The 16,494-nt window shown below is 38.3% G+C and overlaps 1 protein-coding gene across 2 annotated transcripts; it reads right to left on the reverse strand.

Annotated features, from left to right (window-relative positions):
- Positions 1-391: 391 nt before the first annotated feature.
- On the reverse strand, positions 392-6,503 carry LOC142626002 (uncharacterized). 2 transcript variants are annotated; one of them, XM_075799759.1, is made up of 7 exons: positions 6,098-6,503; positions 5,732-5,817; positions 4,410-4,556; positions 4,181-4,289; positions 2,713-2,836; positions 1,590-1,860; positions 392-812 (listed from the first exon to the last, which is right to left on the reverse strand). In XM_075799759.1, the coding sequence occupies exons 1-7, from the start codon at positions 6,219-6,221 to the stop codon at positions 705-707; spliced, it is 969 nt and encodes a 322-aa protein (XP_075655874.1). In that variant the 5' UTR covers positions 6,222-6,503; the 3' UTR covers positions 392-704. The 2 variants fall into 2 exon arrangements, with proteins under 2 accessions (XP_075655874.1, XP_075655875.1); XM_075799760.1 differs by having other exon boundaries at positions 5,732-5,813; positions 6,098-6,397.
- Positions 6,504-16,494: the final 9,991 nt, after the last annotated feature.

Below are 16,494 nucleotides of genomic sequence, written 5' to 3' on the forward strand. Positions count from 1 at the left end.
TATAGTATTGATACTTACACAAATCACAAATAAATACATAGCACACATATACTTAGAAGTGAATCTTTAGGCAAATAAGCTAAAAAGTTAAAAAGAATATTAAGGGAGATTGTAGAAACGATTTCGTTTTGCTTTGATCCGGAGGAAATTATTTCAAGCTCTGGAAAATGGAGGAACTTTCATTTTGTCTTCTTCCCTTTTTTATTTTGCCTACTCCACAATTATATTGAACAAAATACAGTAAGTTTATGGGTTTTCCATTGTGAATAAAGAATATACAGAAGTTGTAACTTGTAACTTGTAATTGATGAAGAAAACCTATCTAAACATTTTTGACACAGCTCTCCAAACAAATAAATAAAATGAAGAGAAGCAATTTCTCTAACAAGAATTTGGCATGAAAGTAGCATTAAAATACCTTTCGTTAGTCATTAGAGAAATCCTGTACTTGTTTTCTTACACTTAAGTGAAAGTAACAATAAGAACATCAGACTCTTTTTCAAGTTTATCATTCACAGTTATACATAGTATTACATATGACTACACCAAGGAGTGCCTTTGAGATACACACTTTTGTTGACTAAGCCGAAATAGACTTAGCAACTAGCAAGCCCATAGTTAGGACTGGTTTACTGTATTAGAGAGTCGGCCCATTTCTAGATCTTGTAATTCTTTTGAAGGTGATATACATACGCCACTTGAATTCATAGGAGGCCAAGAGTTTTTAGTTGCTGAACATGCTCAGGCGGAAGAGCCGGGGGAGCCCAGTCAGATCCTGTCATCTCACCATCAACATCCTCGACCACATATTCCTGGAAAAGCAAATTGAATCAGTTTCACAACCAAGAATGAATAACCTCCTTATTTTTTTTATTTTTTTTATAAGTAAATGAATAAATAACCTCCTTATCAAAAGACTGAATAGCATTATAATATTTGGTGATGGCAAAACTTAAAATCATGAGTATAATATTATGACTAGCTCTGTAAAATACTTTTGGGAGGCCAACAATTCATGGAAAATTACATGGTGAATGAGTAACATGACAAGTTAAGCATGCCAACTTGCAATATATATTTTCATCGAGCCAGAATTATCGCCAGAATGTTGCATAACAAAGGGCATATCCAACATAATTTAGACCAAATGCTGAAACATTTGCATGTCTCCATGCAAACCTAGAAAACAGAATACTTATCCAAAATGGGGAAAACCCCTAGAAAACATCATTTCTGAAGTTTCTATAGAAAAGACAACCTCACAAAATAAACTTGCATGCCTGCCAGGTCCAGAGATATCTGATAGTCTACAGCTTTTAAGCTTAAGATGCATATTCTATTAAACACAAGTGTTCTAATGCCAATCCTCCAAATTGGATCCAAAAACTGGATCCTTTTTTCACTATTCCATCCTGATATTTAGTTCTTCAATGAAATATTACTCATTTATTATATAATGATCCCTCTTATACACAGCTATAACCTGAAGGCCTACTAGTTTGAGTAGTTGAGTTTGACTGGTTGAGCTTAGTGCAATATGGGTCTATCAGCATATAGAGAAAAATAGAAGACAGGTCACCCATTCTCACCTTTGTTAGCATCCTTTTCGCAAGTATGTGATAGTGCCGCTGCCAAATTCTTTGTCCAACCATTGTAGCCACCAACACACTATAGAATATCCCAATCACTGTAAAAAGTCCCAGAACAATCAAAGCCATTATAAATAATAAAGGTAATCCTGCTTCACCAGCGCCTCCTAAGCAACCACATTCACCTGCCATACTGGCACAACCTTCAAAGCATGTGGTGCAATCAGTCCACATACAGAGGGTACCAGGTAGGTGACAGTCTGCACAGACTCTGCAACAATAAAATGAAAAGTTGAATCATCTTAGTCATTATTGATTTGCATTTTTTAGTTTGCATAGATAATTTGTGAATATAATAGACAACATAATTTTTAGGTACAGATATTCGTGCTTAATACATTATACATTTCAACCTTAAAAAAACTCCTAGGCACACATTATCTATATAATTATTTAACCATCGTACAATAATCAAAGTAGCAGCTCATAGGCAGATAGCAGGTGCGCACAAATTGCAGCCTTTATGCAGTAAATGACATAAAGGCAATACCAAGAAATAATTGTGAAACAATATATAATTAGAATGCCCACAATCATCATAGTAAAGCTGCCTCGACATGAACAAGGATAATGCATCTTGAACAGTGATATAATAAAAGCTCAAGGCACACTTGAGCACAAAGTCCTCATGAAGCCTAAGTTCAAAGTGCAAGTGCACATTCTATAAACACAACACATAAGTATTTCCAAGAGAGAGAGAGAGAGAGAAAAAGCTTGCTTTTTTTTTTTTTTTTTTGGAGATTGGCACCTACAAAATAAACTTGTTTTTGTTGCTTTACTACGCCATTGAACGAGCTTCACTTTAAGATCAAGCAGCACTTCTACCTTGCTGCTTTGCTCCTCAAAAGCTCTCAACAGTTAAGGAATTAGAACCAAGATAGATTCTAATTTTTTAAAACACCTCCACTTTATATTTAAAAAAATATATAAAATATAGACTTAAAAAAGAATGAGTAGGATAATAATGAAATGATATAGCAGCATACTGACAGTCTGACAGTACAACTTAAATCATCTGCAACAATTATGGCAAAGTTTCAAAGTGCATATGGCAGAATCATACCCAGGATGACAGCAACAAAGACATAATTCTCGACAAGGCTGAGCCAAATCATTCCGCACCCTTCGATCATAACAAGTAATAAAGCACCCAGACAGCCCAAGCAGCGCAAAAAACAATAGAGCACCTATACTCGACAATATTAATGCATGAATTATTATTTTTTTAATAAGTAATATTAATGCATGAATTATCAATACTGAAAACAGCATGAAATATTAATGCAAAAAAAAGCTAAAGTGACAACCGATATATAGCCTTGTCATTAGAGTCAAATAAGAAAATAGACACATCCTACAATCAATGGATAAAACAGTAGGTATCCATTTCTCAAGCTAAAAGGTATCCAAAGATTCTGGTTGTAAGCAAATTCAGGTTCACCAGTCATCACCTACCAATAAATTTATATCCCTGCACTTCCTTTTTGTCACACTTATCATTTACTTAACAGAAAAAGAGAAGTTTGAGTGTTCTAACTATCATTAATGGTTGTCATGGAAAATACCACTTTTTAATATATAAAAGATAACTAATAACTTCATTCAAAACTATTGAGCCTTAATACTGTACGAAAATCATCCCAACATGCTCCAGGGGCACAATATAACCTTAATTACATTCAACTCAAAATCATGATCAGAATCATTGTACCACTTAAGAAAAAAAAAGGGGGCAACCAACTCCTCTGGTTCTTAAAAATAAAATAATTGGTCCTTGAAGTTTAGAAGGTTGCAATTAGGCCCCCTAATAATTTTAGTGGCAATTAGGTCCTCCTTTCAATTGGATGTGACGAAAAGTGTTGGCAAAACAATTTTGATTGACATGACATATGCCATATGGATAGTTGTCCACATCACATAGCCATGTCAATAAAAGAATTGCTAAAAATTAGTTGGTTTTAAGAATCTCTTATGTTTTGGGATTCAGTCAGAAAGGGGGAAGAAACAAAGAGAAAACAGAGATTTACTTTTTGTTACTTTTAATTTTAAACACAAAATAATGCCACATATCAACAAAAATTGCCATATAATAATTCCTTCCTTGGGTGAGGTAAGTGTGCAGATGTTTAATTGAACTTCACTTAACATCAGCTACCACGTAATTATTACTATTATTATTTTGATAAGTAAAGCTACCATGTGAGAAATTAACACCACTCATTATCACTTTCTGTCAGTTAGACTGATGGGGAAGATGTAATTGCAATTTTTTAAATTATTTAAGGACTTTATTATAATTTTTAAATGTTAAGGACCAAAAAGGAACCTTGGGTATTTTGCATAGACTAATTTAGTTGTTTACCCAAAACATAAACATATGTAAGTGACTGTACAAATAATTATTACCACAACACTATTCATATTAATGATGACCCAGAGTAAGAACAGTTACACTAACAAGAATCATAAAATTTTGGGGGGCATAAATATATACATTTTGACAACTATTATTTAGGTACTTAAAATTTTACCACATATGTAATAGAAACTAAGCTCACTGTCGAAACCCCACGCATGACGAAGCCAAGATTGCTTGTAAGTATCAATCAAATACACCAAGTACGCCAGTAAAGAAATCACCTGCATAGAATGAAAATAGACATAGGAACCGAATTATTAATATGCAATTCCTCTCACCAACAACCCCCTCCCCCTCCTCCCCCAAAAAAAACAACTAGAGTTAGAGAAAAAATTACATACAAACTGAACGGCCAGAAATATAAATATGATATCTCTAGTCACAAAGAATCGAAATTTCAAGGTTCGCCATTTCCTATCAGCAGCAACATGAACTCTCAGATGGTAAGGGGCCTTGCAGGTTGTGCAATGAGCAAAAGCAAACCCTTCCTGCAGAAGTAAAAGTGTGATGCAGATAAATTAAAAATGACACATTGGCAGCAATTCCTAAGGAACATAAGCATACATGCTAACAATTTGTATTGAACAACAGGCTACGCAAAGATCATCAAAAGCCTACCTCCAAGCAGATTATCTTACAGTAAGAAGTACATCCATCATGAAATTTGCAGTTTCTACATGAGACAAACAAAATTTATGTGCATATATGTGTGCATGTTATGCTACCCAGGATTCAGCTTGCCAACATGGCAGTTACCAACAGAATCCTTATAATGCAATATATTGTGGCGGGACCTCAGTTCACTTTAGCAAGCAACAAGTGTATCGAGAAAAGTTCACTTTATAAACCTTTGACACATACTTCTACGTGCTCTGGATCACATTCATATGCAATTGAATGCATATATAACCCTAGTTTGCAAGTTCTCCTCCCCACCCTTGTACCTGCAAGTGGTTACTCTAATTTCTAACAAACATGTACTTAACCTTTGAAGTAAATTAAAAATCTTGAATGTCTGTCAGTCCAAATTTACAGGGCAAAAATGGATTTAAACCCAAAAACAACTAACATTGCAGGCTCAAGCTACTGAAATCTAGACAGGAAAAAAAAACGGTTAAGACCACTTTTGCTACAAATGTTCTTTAGCTAAGACCAACAACTAGCATAAGAAGTGTTTTTTTGTTATAAGACCACTTTCTACTATGCAGTTTGATCATAGTAGACTAGTGGTGCAAATTCAATGACTGACTGATGGGTACATGCTCTAGGACATCCTAGACTTTGATCAACAGAAAGTGATTGTGTCGTGATGATCAAAATTGGGGTTTATAAAGTTGATCCACAAGCATGAACCTCACATAAATGATTAAACATAGTAACCATGCTAAGACCAATGACTAGTATAAGAAGTGTTTTTTTGATAACATGGGGAACCTTTCTAAAGATGAAGAGCCCTTCGGACTCACCTCTAGCCAGTAAAAACTACGAGCAACTGAACGCACTTGCCAGGATCAATTGCCGGGTAATCCAGGGGCATTTTCCCCTGATGGGCTAAGCAATTTATGCTTTAAACCCAGGAGCAACTAGCATAAGAAGTGTTAATATGATTATCGTATGATATGCTTCTATCAATAGAATTAAAGATGGAAATGGGCACCCATACCCTTACGGCTCGCCAATGATCCAAACATTCCCGGTGTACATACTTCGATGTTCCTTTGCACTTGCAAGGAGCTATAAAATCCCTACCTGAGTGGAAAATAAGATAAAATCACAAGCAGATAAGTCTAAATTGTCCCACTCAACAATATATGCAAATGCAATTGTTTAATTGCCTCAATTAACTTGAATATACAGCTTTAAAAGGCAAAATTAACAATAACAAAAGCACACTACAAATTCATGTTAATGTTTCACCAAACTGAGCCTGATGTACTGGAACTAGACCTAAATTCCTTGATCAAAATTCTTAACACCAATTGTACAGTACAGAAAGAAACATAGAATCCAAAATTCTTAACACAATTACCATCGGTTTCGAGGCAAATTCTGCATTGAATTTGTTCGCCGGGGCCGGCCTCGAGGTCGATCTCGCTGGGGTCGGTGATCGGCGACGGAGCGACGAGAGGCGATGAGTCAGAGTGATCCGACATTGAATTGCGAACCAGAGAGAGAATCTTGAGCAAGGTGTTGATGAATTTTGGGGAAATGCGTCTCAAAAAAACTAAGAATTCATCGAGGAAAACCCCTAATTTTCTTAATATTCTCTCTCTCTCTCTCTCTCTCTCTCTCTCTCTCTCTGACCTCTTTCTCTGTGTGAGCGTTGGTCTGAGAGGAAATTCAACGTCAGTGAGGTCCTTGATGACACGTAGGAAATAGTAGAAGAGGGAATAGTAAAGTCTCTGCAATGGTTGATGGTGGTGTTTTGAATTGCGTTTCCCAATTTGGACTACGCAATTCTCCATTTGACCGCTATGTCCCTTCTTCACCTGTAATTTGTAAATTTTCTAATTATTTTTGTGACGAATATTTTGCTCTCCACTTCCATCCAAATTATTAGTATTTTTTTATTAAAAGTTTAAAACCAAATTATAATTTTTTTGTTATAAAAAAAAGATAATTTTTTTTCTATCAAATTTTTTTTATTTATTTTCAGGACAGATAAATTTGTTATAACAGAATTTTTATATATAAAAGGTAAGAAAAAAGTTATTACAGTATTGGTACATTATTTGAAAATACTAGCTAGTAATTGAAATTTTTTTTAGGTATTAAAAAAGACTAAAAAATGTAATTGAGTTTTGCCATAAGAAACAAACAAAGGTGAAAAAAGAGCAATGTGATTGATCTAAATATAAATATATAATATTCTCTTTTACAATATTTTTTAAAATTTGTTAAAGTAATAAGTTATACTAGCCTCATCACAAGCTGCACTTATGACGAGGCTTCTTTTTTTTTTAGTTCAATATCATAATTTGACAATTTGAATTTGTCTATTGTTAGTAAGGTTACATGAGAAAAAAAATTTAAGAAGTTAAAATTTAGGATTATAAAAATAAGTAAACTGCTAAATTTAGTGTATGCTAATTTTTAGAGAAAAAAATGTATCAAACATATGTGAAATATATTTAAATAGAATGTGTGCTACTTTTTAGGAAAAAAAATTTCTGCGTTAGTTTTTTTTTTTTAATTTTGTTGAACTAAAATTTTAACCTGTTTTTTATTTTTTTTTAGGAATAAGGATTTTCAAATTAGAGTAAGGGTATTTTTGACATTTTTTGAAGTCATAATTTTTTTTATATGTACTCATAATTGATACCATCCAATAACACAAAAAACTTTATAATTCAACTCGCAAATAGGTACCCTAAGATACTTCCAACATAAACTTCTTGAATTTAAATTTCACATCCTCAACTATTAAATTAAAAATAATAATAATAAATATTATCCAATTACAAATTTTACAACAACTCATGCTAATAATTATTAAAAATTCTGTGTGCCTAAACTTATTGAAGAATAAAAAGTGTATGAAATACCTTTCTTTCTAACTACAAAAGGGAATATATTCCAATCATGTTAAGCTTCAATTATATAGGCTCTTTTAGCAAGTTAAGCATCAAATAAGTCTTTACCCATCATGCAGTTTATATATATATATATGATGGTGAACTAAAAATCCAACTCCAACTCGTCCATAAGGCGTCAAGAGCAGGAGGAACGTCCCTCATAAGAAGGTCGTCCATACCAGGACGACCGTCCATAGGAATGAGGGTCGTCCATCAGGAAAGCTCCTGGACGACCCCCTTGACACTTTGGTGGATTTGCCTACGAAAGCTGGCGATGGAACCACATGTTGTTGTTCCAAGGCATGAGGAAGATCCAGGCTCATTTCTACAACTCCTTATTAAATACTTAACTTCCAAATAGTTATACAAAAAAACATAACTCCCATGGCGGTTGTGGAAGTTATTTTTGAACCTCCGGACCTCCTAAAATATAAAGGAAGTTACAAATCCATAAACGTTTCTAGGGCGCACTATATAAACACCCCTTCAGACCAGACAAAGGTACATTTTACAATTTCATAAAAGTTGGAACTCTAGAACTTGAGAGAGAAACTAACTTTGGCATCGGAGGGTTCTTGGCCGGTCCACCCCGATCACCTTTGATCACTTGTTCTTTCTTTTTCAAGCCCTCAAAACAACCGCTAGCGCTTTGAAGCCCGAAACATCCAGTCTACTTATTTTCGTCGCATTATCAGCTGGCGCCGTCTGTGGGAAGAAAAGTTTCAATTCGATTACTAGTGTTAACAATTGGCCTTTCCCCAACAAAAGGTTGTATGGTGTGAACAAGATCGAGGGCTACCATCCCAGGCTATCAGGATAGTAGGGATGCTTCTAGAAATCTCCACCATAATTGTCAGTCAGCACCTATCATGCAACCATCTTCCATTCAACATATACAGTTCATGGCTGCCACCATGGCGGGACTAATTCGTCAGAACTAAGAGTTGAATAGGGAGATTAATCTAAGGAGGCAGCACCATGAAAGACACGCGGAAGGGCAAGCCTAGAGTCAAGAGGGTAGAGGAGAAAACACTGAGCCTAAGAATCAGTCAAGGGGTACTACTTCAAGAAAAGTACCACACTTGGAGAAGGAGATGGACCAAATGAGAAAAGTTATGGACGAAATGAAGGAAAACATGAGAAGGGTGAACCCCATGGATGACTTAGTTCACCGAACGGACTCCTCTTTCACGGCTTCCATCAATAGTCATCCCTTACCCCCAAAGTTCAAGATGCCTTCCTTGGACTCATATGATGGAACTCGTGACTCGTGTGATCATATCGCCACTTTCAAAACTACTATGCACCTTCAGGGGGTTCCGAACAAGATTATGTGCAGGGCATTCCCCACCACCCTTAAGGGACCAGCGCGGGTGTGGTACAATAAGATACCCCCAAACACTATGGGCTCATTTGAAAAGTTGAGTAAGTTGTTCATCAACAATTTTATTAGAGGACAACACCACAAACATTCCTCTTCCAGTTTGCTAACTATAGAACAAGGAGAAAATGAGAGTTTGCAGTCCTTCATTGCCCGGTTCAATAGAGAAGCATTGACGGTGGATGAGATGGACGACAAGTTACTATTGGCCGCCTTCCACAATGGAGTCAACTCTGATTAGTTCATTCATAAGCTTTACGAGCAAGAGCCACAAATCATGGCTGAACTCGTCCATTCAGCCCAAAATTTCATGAATGCGGAGGATGCGATCATAACCAAGAAAAGGAAGAGAGCAGAGCATATGGAAACAGATCTCCCGCGCCATCCTAAGCAAGGTCCATGTCCAAAGAAGGCTCGGACTGGAGAGAAAAAAGACAAAGATAGCAAGAAGGCAAGTTCTTCAGCGAGGAATCAGCAATACACTCCCTTGAATACGCCACTTGAGCAAGTGCTTATGCAAATCAAGGATGACCCGTCCTTGAAATGGCCAGAGAAAATGAAAGGAGATCCCAACAAGCACAATAGGAACAAGTATTGCCGCTTCCACAGAGACCATGGGCATGACACAGACGAGTGTTTTGATTTGAAGTAGCAGATAGAGAATCTCATCAAGCAAGGAAAGTTAAGGAACTTTCTTGGACGAGACCACAAGGACGAGAAGTTGAAGGCAAAAGTGGAGGAATCGTCACAACCCCCACTTGGTGAAATAAGAGTTATTATAGAGGGAACCTCAACAGCTCAGTCATCCAAGTCAAGGAAGACATACCTAAAAGTGGTGCAAAATGTCCAATTGTCTAGACGATCTCCAATGACGAAGGGAGCTGACGAGCAAGCCATTACGTTCACGAACGAGGATGCTGAAAGAGTTCACCATCCACATGACGACATGATCGTCATTACTTTGCTCATTGCTGATTATACTACCAGAAGGGTGTTGGTAGACAACGCCAGCTCAACAAACATCTTATATTACCCCGCCTTCCAACAAATGAGGCTAGGATGAGATCAGCTCCGTCCAGTGAATTCGCCCTTTGTAGGATTTAGAGGGATGAAAGTGCAACCTGTGGGCACCATGAGATTACCTGTGGTAGTCGGGCATACCAGCAACAGATAACCAAAGAGGTAAACTTCCTTGTTGTTGATTGTTCATCATCATATAATGCCATCATTGGAAGGCCAACTTTAAATAGTTAGAAGGCGGTGACTTCTACCTACCCTTTGTCTGTCAAGTTCCCAACTAAGTATAGAGTGGGCCAAGTACAAGGAGATCAACTAGCCGCCAGAGAATGCTATTTAGCCATGTTGGCTATGGACAAGCATGTACAAATGATGAATATAAACGAGAGAAGGATTATTGCAGAGCCCATCGAAGTACTAGAAGACATTCCTTTGGACGAGAACAATCTCGAAAAGTTTACTAGAATCGAGGTGAGTATGAAAAAGAAGACAAAGCAGACATTGATCCAGTTTTTGAAGAAAATTCTTGATGTGTTCGCATGGAGTCACGAGGACATGCCAGGTATCGACCCAAGCGTCATTACCCATCGTCTAAACATGTATCCTTCCTCCAAGCTTGTACGACAAAAGAAAAAAGTTTTTGCTCCTGAACGAGATGAGGCCATCAAAGAAGAAGTCCAAAAGTTGCTCACGGCAAAATTCATCCGGGAAGTCTATTATCCAGACTGGTTGGCTAATGTGGTTATGGTCAAGAAGGCCAATGGCAAGTGGAGGATGTGCATGGACTTTACTGATTTAAACAAGGCTTTCCCCAAGAACAGTTATCCACTGCCATGCATTGACCAGCTGGTGGATTCAACAACGAGTCATAAGTTGCTGAGTTTCATAGACGCCTTTTTAGGCTACAACCAAATAAGGATGGACAAGGTGGATCAAGAGTTGACTTCTTTCATTACTAGCCAAGGGTTATTCTGCTACAAGGTAATGTTTTTTGGTTTAAAAAATATAGGGGCAACTTACCAAAGACTTGTTAACCACATGTTCCGTCCACAAATCAGATGGAATGTGGAGGTGTATGTAGATGACATGTTGGTAAAGAGTTTGGACGAGGAGAAGCATTTAGGCGACTTTCAAGAAACCTTTGATACACTTAGGCGGTATAACATAAAGTTGAATCTAAGCAAGTATGATTTCAGAGTTTCGTCAGGGAAGTTTCTGGGGTTCATGGTTTCACATAGAGGAATTGAGGTGAATCCCGACCAAATCCAGGCGATACTGAATATGAAGCCACAGAAGAATGTCAAAGAGGTCCAATCTCTCACCGGACGAGTTGTCGCCCTTAACAAGTTCGTCTCGAAAGCTACTGACAAATGTTTGCCATTTTTTAAGATTCTCAGAAAAGCATTCGAGTGGATGGACAAGTGTCAAAAAGCCTTCCAAGACCTTAAGGCTTACCTCACCACGGCACCTCTGCTAAGTCCGTCTATACTTGGTGAAGAGTTATACTTGTACTTGGCGGTGTCCCTACATGTAGTAAGCTCGGCACTAATTAGAGAAGAAGGGCGGATTCAGAAGCCAATTTATTATATGAGTAGGGCACTAAGAGGAGTGGAAGAACGATATCCAATGATGGAAAAGCTAGCCTTTGCTTTGATCACAGCTTCTAGGAAACTAAGACATTATTTTCAAACTCATGTTATCAACGACCTAACAGATCATCCCCTAAAAATGGCAATGAACAAGTTGGAAGTCGCAGGACGATTAATCCAATGGGCTGTGGAGCTTAGTGAGTTCGATGTCAAGTACCAACCAAGGAGCGCAATAAAAGCACAAGCATTGGCAGACTTCATTGCGGAGTTCGTTCCCGGTCAAGATGAGCTAGACGTAGGGACTTAAAAGTGGGTTATCAATGTAGATGGCTCGTCCACGTTATACGCAGGGGGGATTGGAGTCATACTAAAGTCCCCAGAGGGAGACAAGTTGGAATACACGGCCTGTTTACAATACCAAACCACCAACAATGAAGCTGAATATAAAGCTCTCCTCAAAGGACTGGAATTGGCTAAGTCTTTAGGGGCAGAGCCAGTAATAGTCAAAGGAGACTCTCAATTAGTTATTAATTAAGTGAATGGGATGTATAAAGCTAAGGAAGATCGAATGAAGAAATATCTCAATAAAGTGAAGCGGCTTGTCCAAAAGTTTAAAGAAGCCAAATTTGTTCAACTCCCGAGGGAGGAAAACATAGAAGTAGATGCCTTGGTGCGAGCAGCTTCGGCAGGAGGAATTATGGATGAGTATGACAAAATCCAATACCTGCCGAACATAGACCTTCCAAAGATACAGCAAATAGGGGAGGAGAAAATTGGATGAGTCCAATAATAGCCTATCCCAAGGATGGAAGGCTTCCAGAAGACAAGGACGAGGCTAGGAAGTTGAGGGTCAAGGCTGCAAAGTACGTCCTCATCGACGAAGTACTATACAAACAAGGTTTCTCTCAGCCCTACTTAAGATGCCTAGCTCCAAACGAGTCAAACTATGTACTGAGGGAAGTCCATGAAAGAGCATGCAGGAATCACTCAGGAGCAATGTCGCTAGTCCATAAGGTCGTCGGTGCAGGCTACTACTAGTCAACTATTCAAGCAGACACTAAGGCTTATGTCAAGGTGTGTGACCAGTGTCAACGCTTCAGCAACATTCCTAGACAACCTTCGGAGTACCAGACCCCAATGATGGCCCCATGGCCCTTTACTCAATGGGGACTAGATATTCTAGGTCCCTTCCCACTAGGAACCAAATAGATGAAATTTTTGGTAGTAGGAATTAACTACTTTACTAAGTGGGTGGAGGCCGAACCTCTCGCAAAAATTACTTAGTAAAATGTTAAAAACTTTGTTTGGAAGAACATTGTATGTGGGCTCGGGGTACCTAGAGTACTAGTATCTGATAATGGACGACAGTTTGACAACACACCTTTCAGAGACTTTTGTGAACAATTTGGAATCAAGAATCATTATTCCTCACCCTCTCACCCACAGGCGAACGGACAGGCAGAAGTAGCAAACCGATCCTTGCTAAAAATCATCAAGACTCGGCTTGAGGGAGCAAAGGGGGTATGGCCAGATAAGCTGTCAGGTGTTCTTTGGGCCTACAGGACGATTGTGAGGACCCCGACAAGAGAAACCCTTTTTAAGCTAGCTTATGGAAGTGAAGCAGTCATACTTGCGAAAGTTCATATGGCTAACCATCGAGTGATGAAGTACCAAAAGAAAGAAAATGAAGAACAACTTCGTCTTGATCTCGATCTCGTTAATGAGGATGAAGAGCAAATGACGGATGCAGAGCAAAGGACAACAAGATACAAAAATCTTATGGCTAGGCAATATGATGCCATGGTAAAACCTAGACGTTTCAACATTGGGGACCTCGTCCTTCAAGGGTATCTTTGGTAACCAGGAACCCAGCTCATGGAAAACTATGGCCCAATTGGGAAGGACCCTATAGGGTAATCAACTATAAAAGGCAGGGGTCGTACTACTTAGAAGCTCTGGACTGACGGAAGCTAGAACATCCTTGGAACGTAGAGCATCTAAGGAGGTACTATCAATAAAGGGTGAGCTTGGACGAGAATTACCATGGACGAGAGTTATGGACGAGGTTACAACTGTGGTCTAATTGTTTACTCATGTTTACTATTATTACGTGTTTACTACTATTACGTGTTTTAAAAATAAAAAGTGCACTAGTTCCTAAACTTTTGCACCGTCTACAGGCAAATTTGTGAAAGACAAGGTTATGTACTTGTATAAGTATTTTAATTTCCTAACGCACTAGCTTCTAAGCGTGTGCCATAATTGTGGACGCTGTTTATATAATAAATATGGTTTGGATTTCCAATGTATTTAGTGCATGAATCTAATTTCCATAATTTCGCTCACAAGAAGGCTAAGGCCTATGACGAATGAAAATCTTTGGACACGGGGATGTAACGTTTATAAGCTTTCCTCAAAGTAATGATAAAACAAGAATATATATACGCGCTAAGGCATGCTCGTCTAGTTAATGGACGAGAAAGTTTACACTCGTCTAAATGATGAAATTAAACCTAAACTCAAGCATGAACGCCTAGGAAATGGAGGAAGGAATGCATCCATATAAAAATATAAATATTCAAACCCATGGATGGACATACCTAGTACCGAGCCAAGGCTATCCAACATCCTAGATGAGTTAAATGTTGAAGACGTCTTATCTAAAGACAGAGGTAAACCGTCCAGCCTATGGACGAGAAAAAGAATTGGAAAACCAGTCATTTTATAGGACGAGCTGCACTTGAAAAATTAAAGAGTAACAAATATGTTGAACGTAAAAAGAAACGGGTGAACTCGTCCATACAATAACAGTCAATAATGGATAAAAATAGGCATTCATTCATCAAAGTTTAAAAATGGTAGACGACCACTGTCCAAAAACCCTTACAAAGTAAAACCCTAAAAAGGCAATTGTTTGAAAACTCGTCCAAAGTACTCTGGACGAGTGAAATGTACTCAAATAAATCTTAAAATGGTCCTAAAACAATGGACCTCATAAAAAATTAAAAAAAAGTAGTAAACTGGTCAAATTTTCATGCTTTTGCTGATGAATCCTCTCCGGTCTTGGACTCATCCTGGGCTGGTTAGGTTGTAGCGTCGTCTGAAGGAAAAAGCTAGCAGCATCACCAAGTTGAAGTTTAATGGAGCTAAAGTCAACGTCAGGAAACTTCTCCTTAGCATCCATATGAAAGTCTTCAAACACAGCTGCATAATTGAGGTCTAGCAAATCAATCAATTGCTTAGAAGCTCTGAACTCCTCCATTGCACCTTCTTTGGCTTTCTCAAGAGAATTGCTCAACTCATCAGTCTTTTTCTGAAGGTGATCAAGATGAGTGTCCTTCTCTACAATATTAGTTTTCAGCTCTTCGACGAGGTTTCGCAGCTCCTTAGTCTCATCCTTAGTCTTGGCTGCTACTTCAGCCAAACCCTTGCAGTCGTCCTTGACTTCCTTGATCCTTTTTTTCTAGTAAGATCCTCGACTTGTCTAGCTCCATAGTTTGTCTGGACGCGGCGATGAACTTCGACATAGCATGCCTCGAGTAATCAGAAATTTTTGTTAAAACAAATAAATAAAGCGTATAATGCTGTGACAACATGGACGAGATAAAAAAAAAATTAAAAAGGAGAAGAAGTTTATTTTAATTACCTTGAAAAGATCATGAACACCTGAGTGCTCAAATTCTCTCAAGGACATGCCATAGCATGCGGCCACGTTCTCACCAGTCACAGCCTTCTCAAATCTCTCCCAAGCCAAATCCTCATTCTCGACGATGTTTGTAGGGACCTTTTGGAGAGGCTAGGACGAGGTAGGCATAGTGGTCTTGGACGATGGGGTGTGAGCAGGCTCGGACGAACCTACGTCCTAGATCTGAATGGACGACTGCTGAGATTGAGGGGGAATAGGAAGACCAAGTGTAACAACCCCAACCCTGGATGACCTGTATTTTGCCCTCTTCTCCTTACAACGACTGGGGAGATTCTCCAAGTCGATAGCTTTTGATAGATTTCTCTTATCACCAACAGTTGGACGAGGCTGATTTTCAACCTCCTAATTGTTTGCCTCGTCCACAATTTTCTTGCCTTTGTTCTCTTTCATGGTTGCCATCCCTGAAAGAAAAGACTTAGTCATCCAAGAGGTAATAAAAGTATGAACCCTTTAAAAAAAAGGAGAGAAAAGAAAGAGAAGCAAAAAAGGGGGATAAAAAACTTACGCCTGCGAACAGTGAGTTCGTGAGCTAAAGCTTCTTTGAACGGCTCAGGACCAAGTCCCCAAATGGCAAGACGTTGAAGACTTACTAAAGAATGAAAAGCCCTGTCAGTATATAGACAAGCCTTCTAGACGCGGTCAAGGTAAAACCTATTCAAAGATGGACGTTTAACACCTAAAAAAAAAGAAGAAGAAAAGAATGAAAAATTGTCAGACGACTGCAGGAACAAAATAAGAGAATATTGATGATAAAATAAACATAAAAGTCATACCTTCAGAACGAAGGTTCCCTAACTCTCCAGTATAGGGGGCAAAAGGATCTCTACCAACCTCAACAAGGCGTCTAGCCCAAAAACTAGAGACAAAGAAAAACTCCCTCTTCCAATTCCTATCTGAGGTGACCAAGGATTTTATTAACCTACAATCTCTCCCTCTGGTTGTGAATTGGTAAAAACCAAGGGATTGGTTAATTTCCGAGGGCTTGTAACAGTAAAGGAACTCATCCACAGTAAAAGGACGGTTCCCTTCAAACACTTCCCTCCACAAAATTAGAATAAAGACGACGAGTCTCCACGCATTAGGGTTAAATTGGCAAACTCCTAAGCCTAACCTAGTAATTAATTCTCAAGGGAAGGCATTCAAAGGTAACCTAAGACC

Source organism: Castanea sativa, chromosome 2 (genome assembly GCF_040712315.1).
Source record: "Castanea sativa cultivar Marrone di Chiusa Pesio chromosome 2, ASM4071231v1".
NCBI classification, from domain to species: domain Eukaryota; kingdom Viridiplantae; phylum Streptophyta; class Magnoliopsida; order Fagales; family Fagaceae; genus Castanea; species Castanea sativa.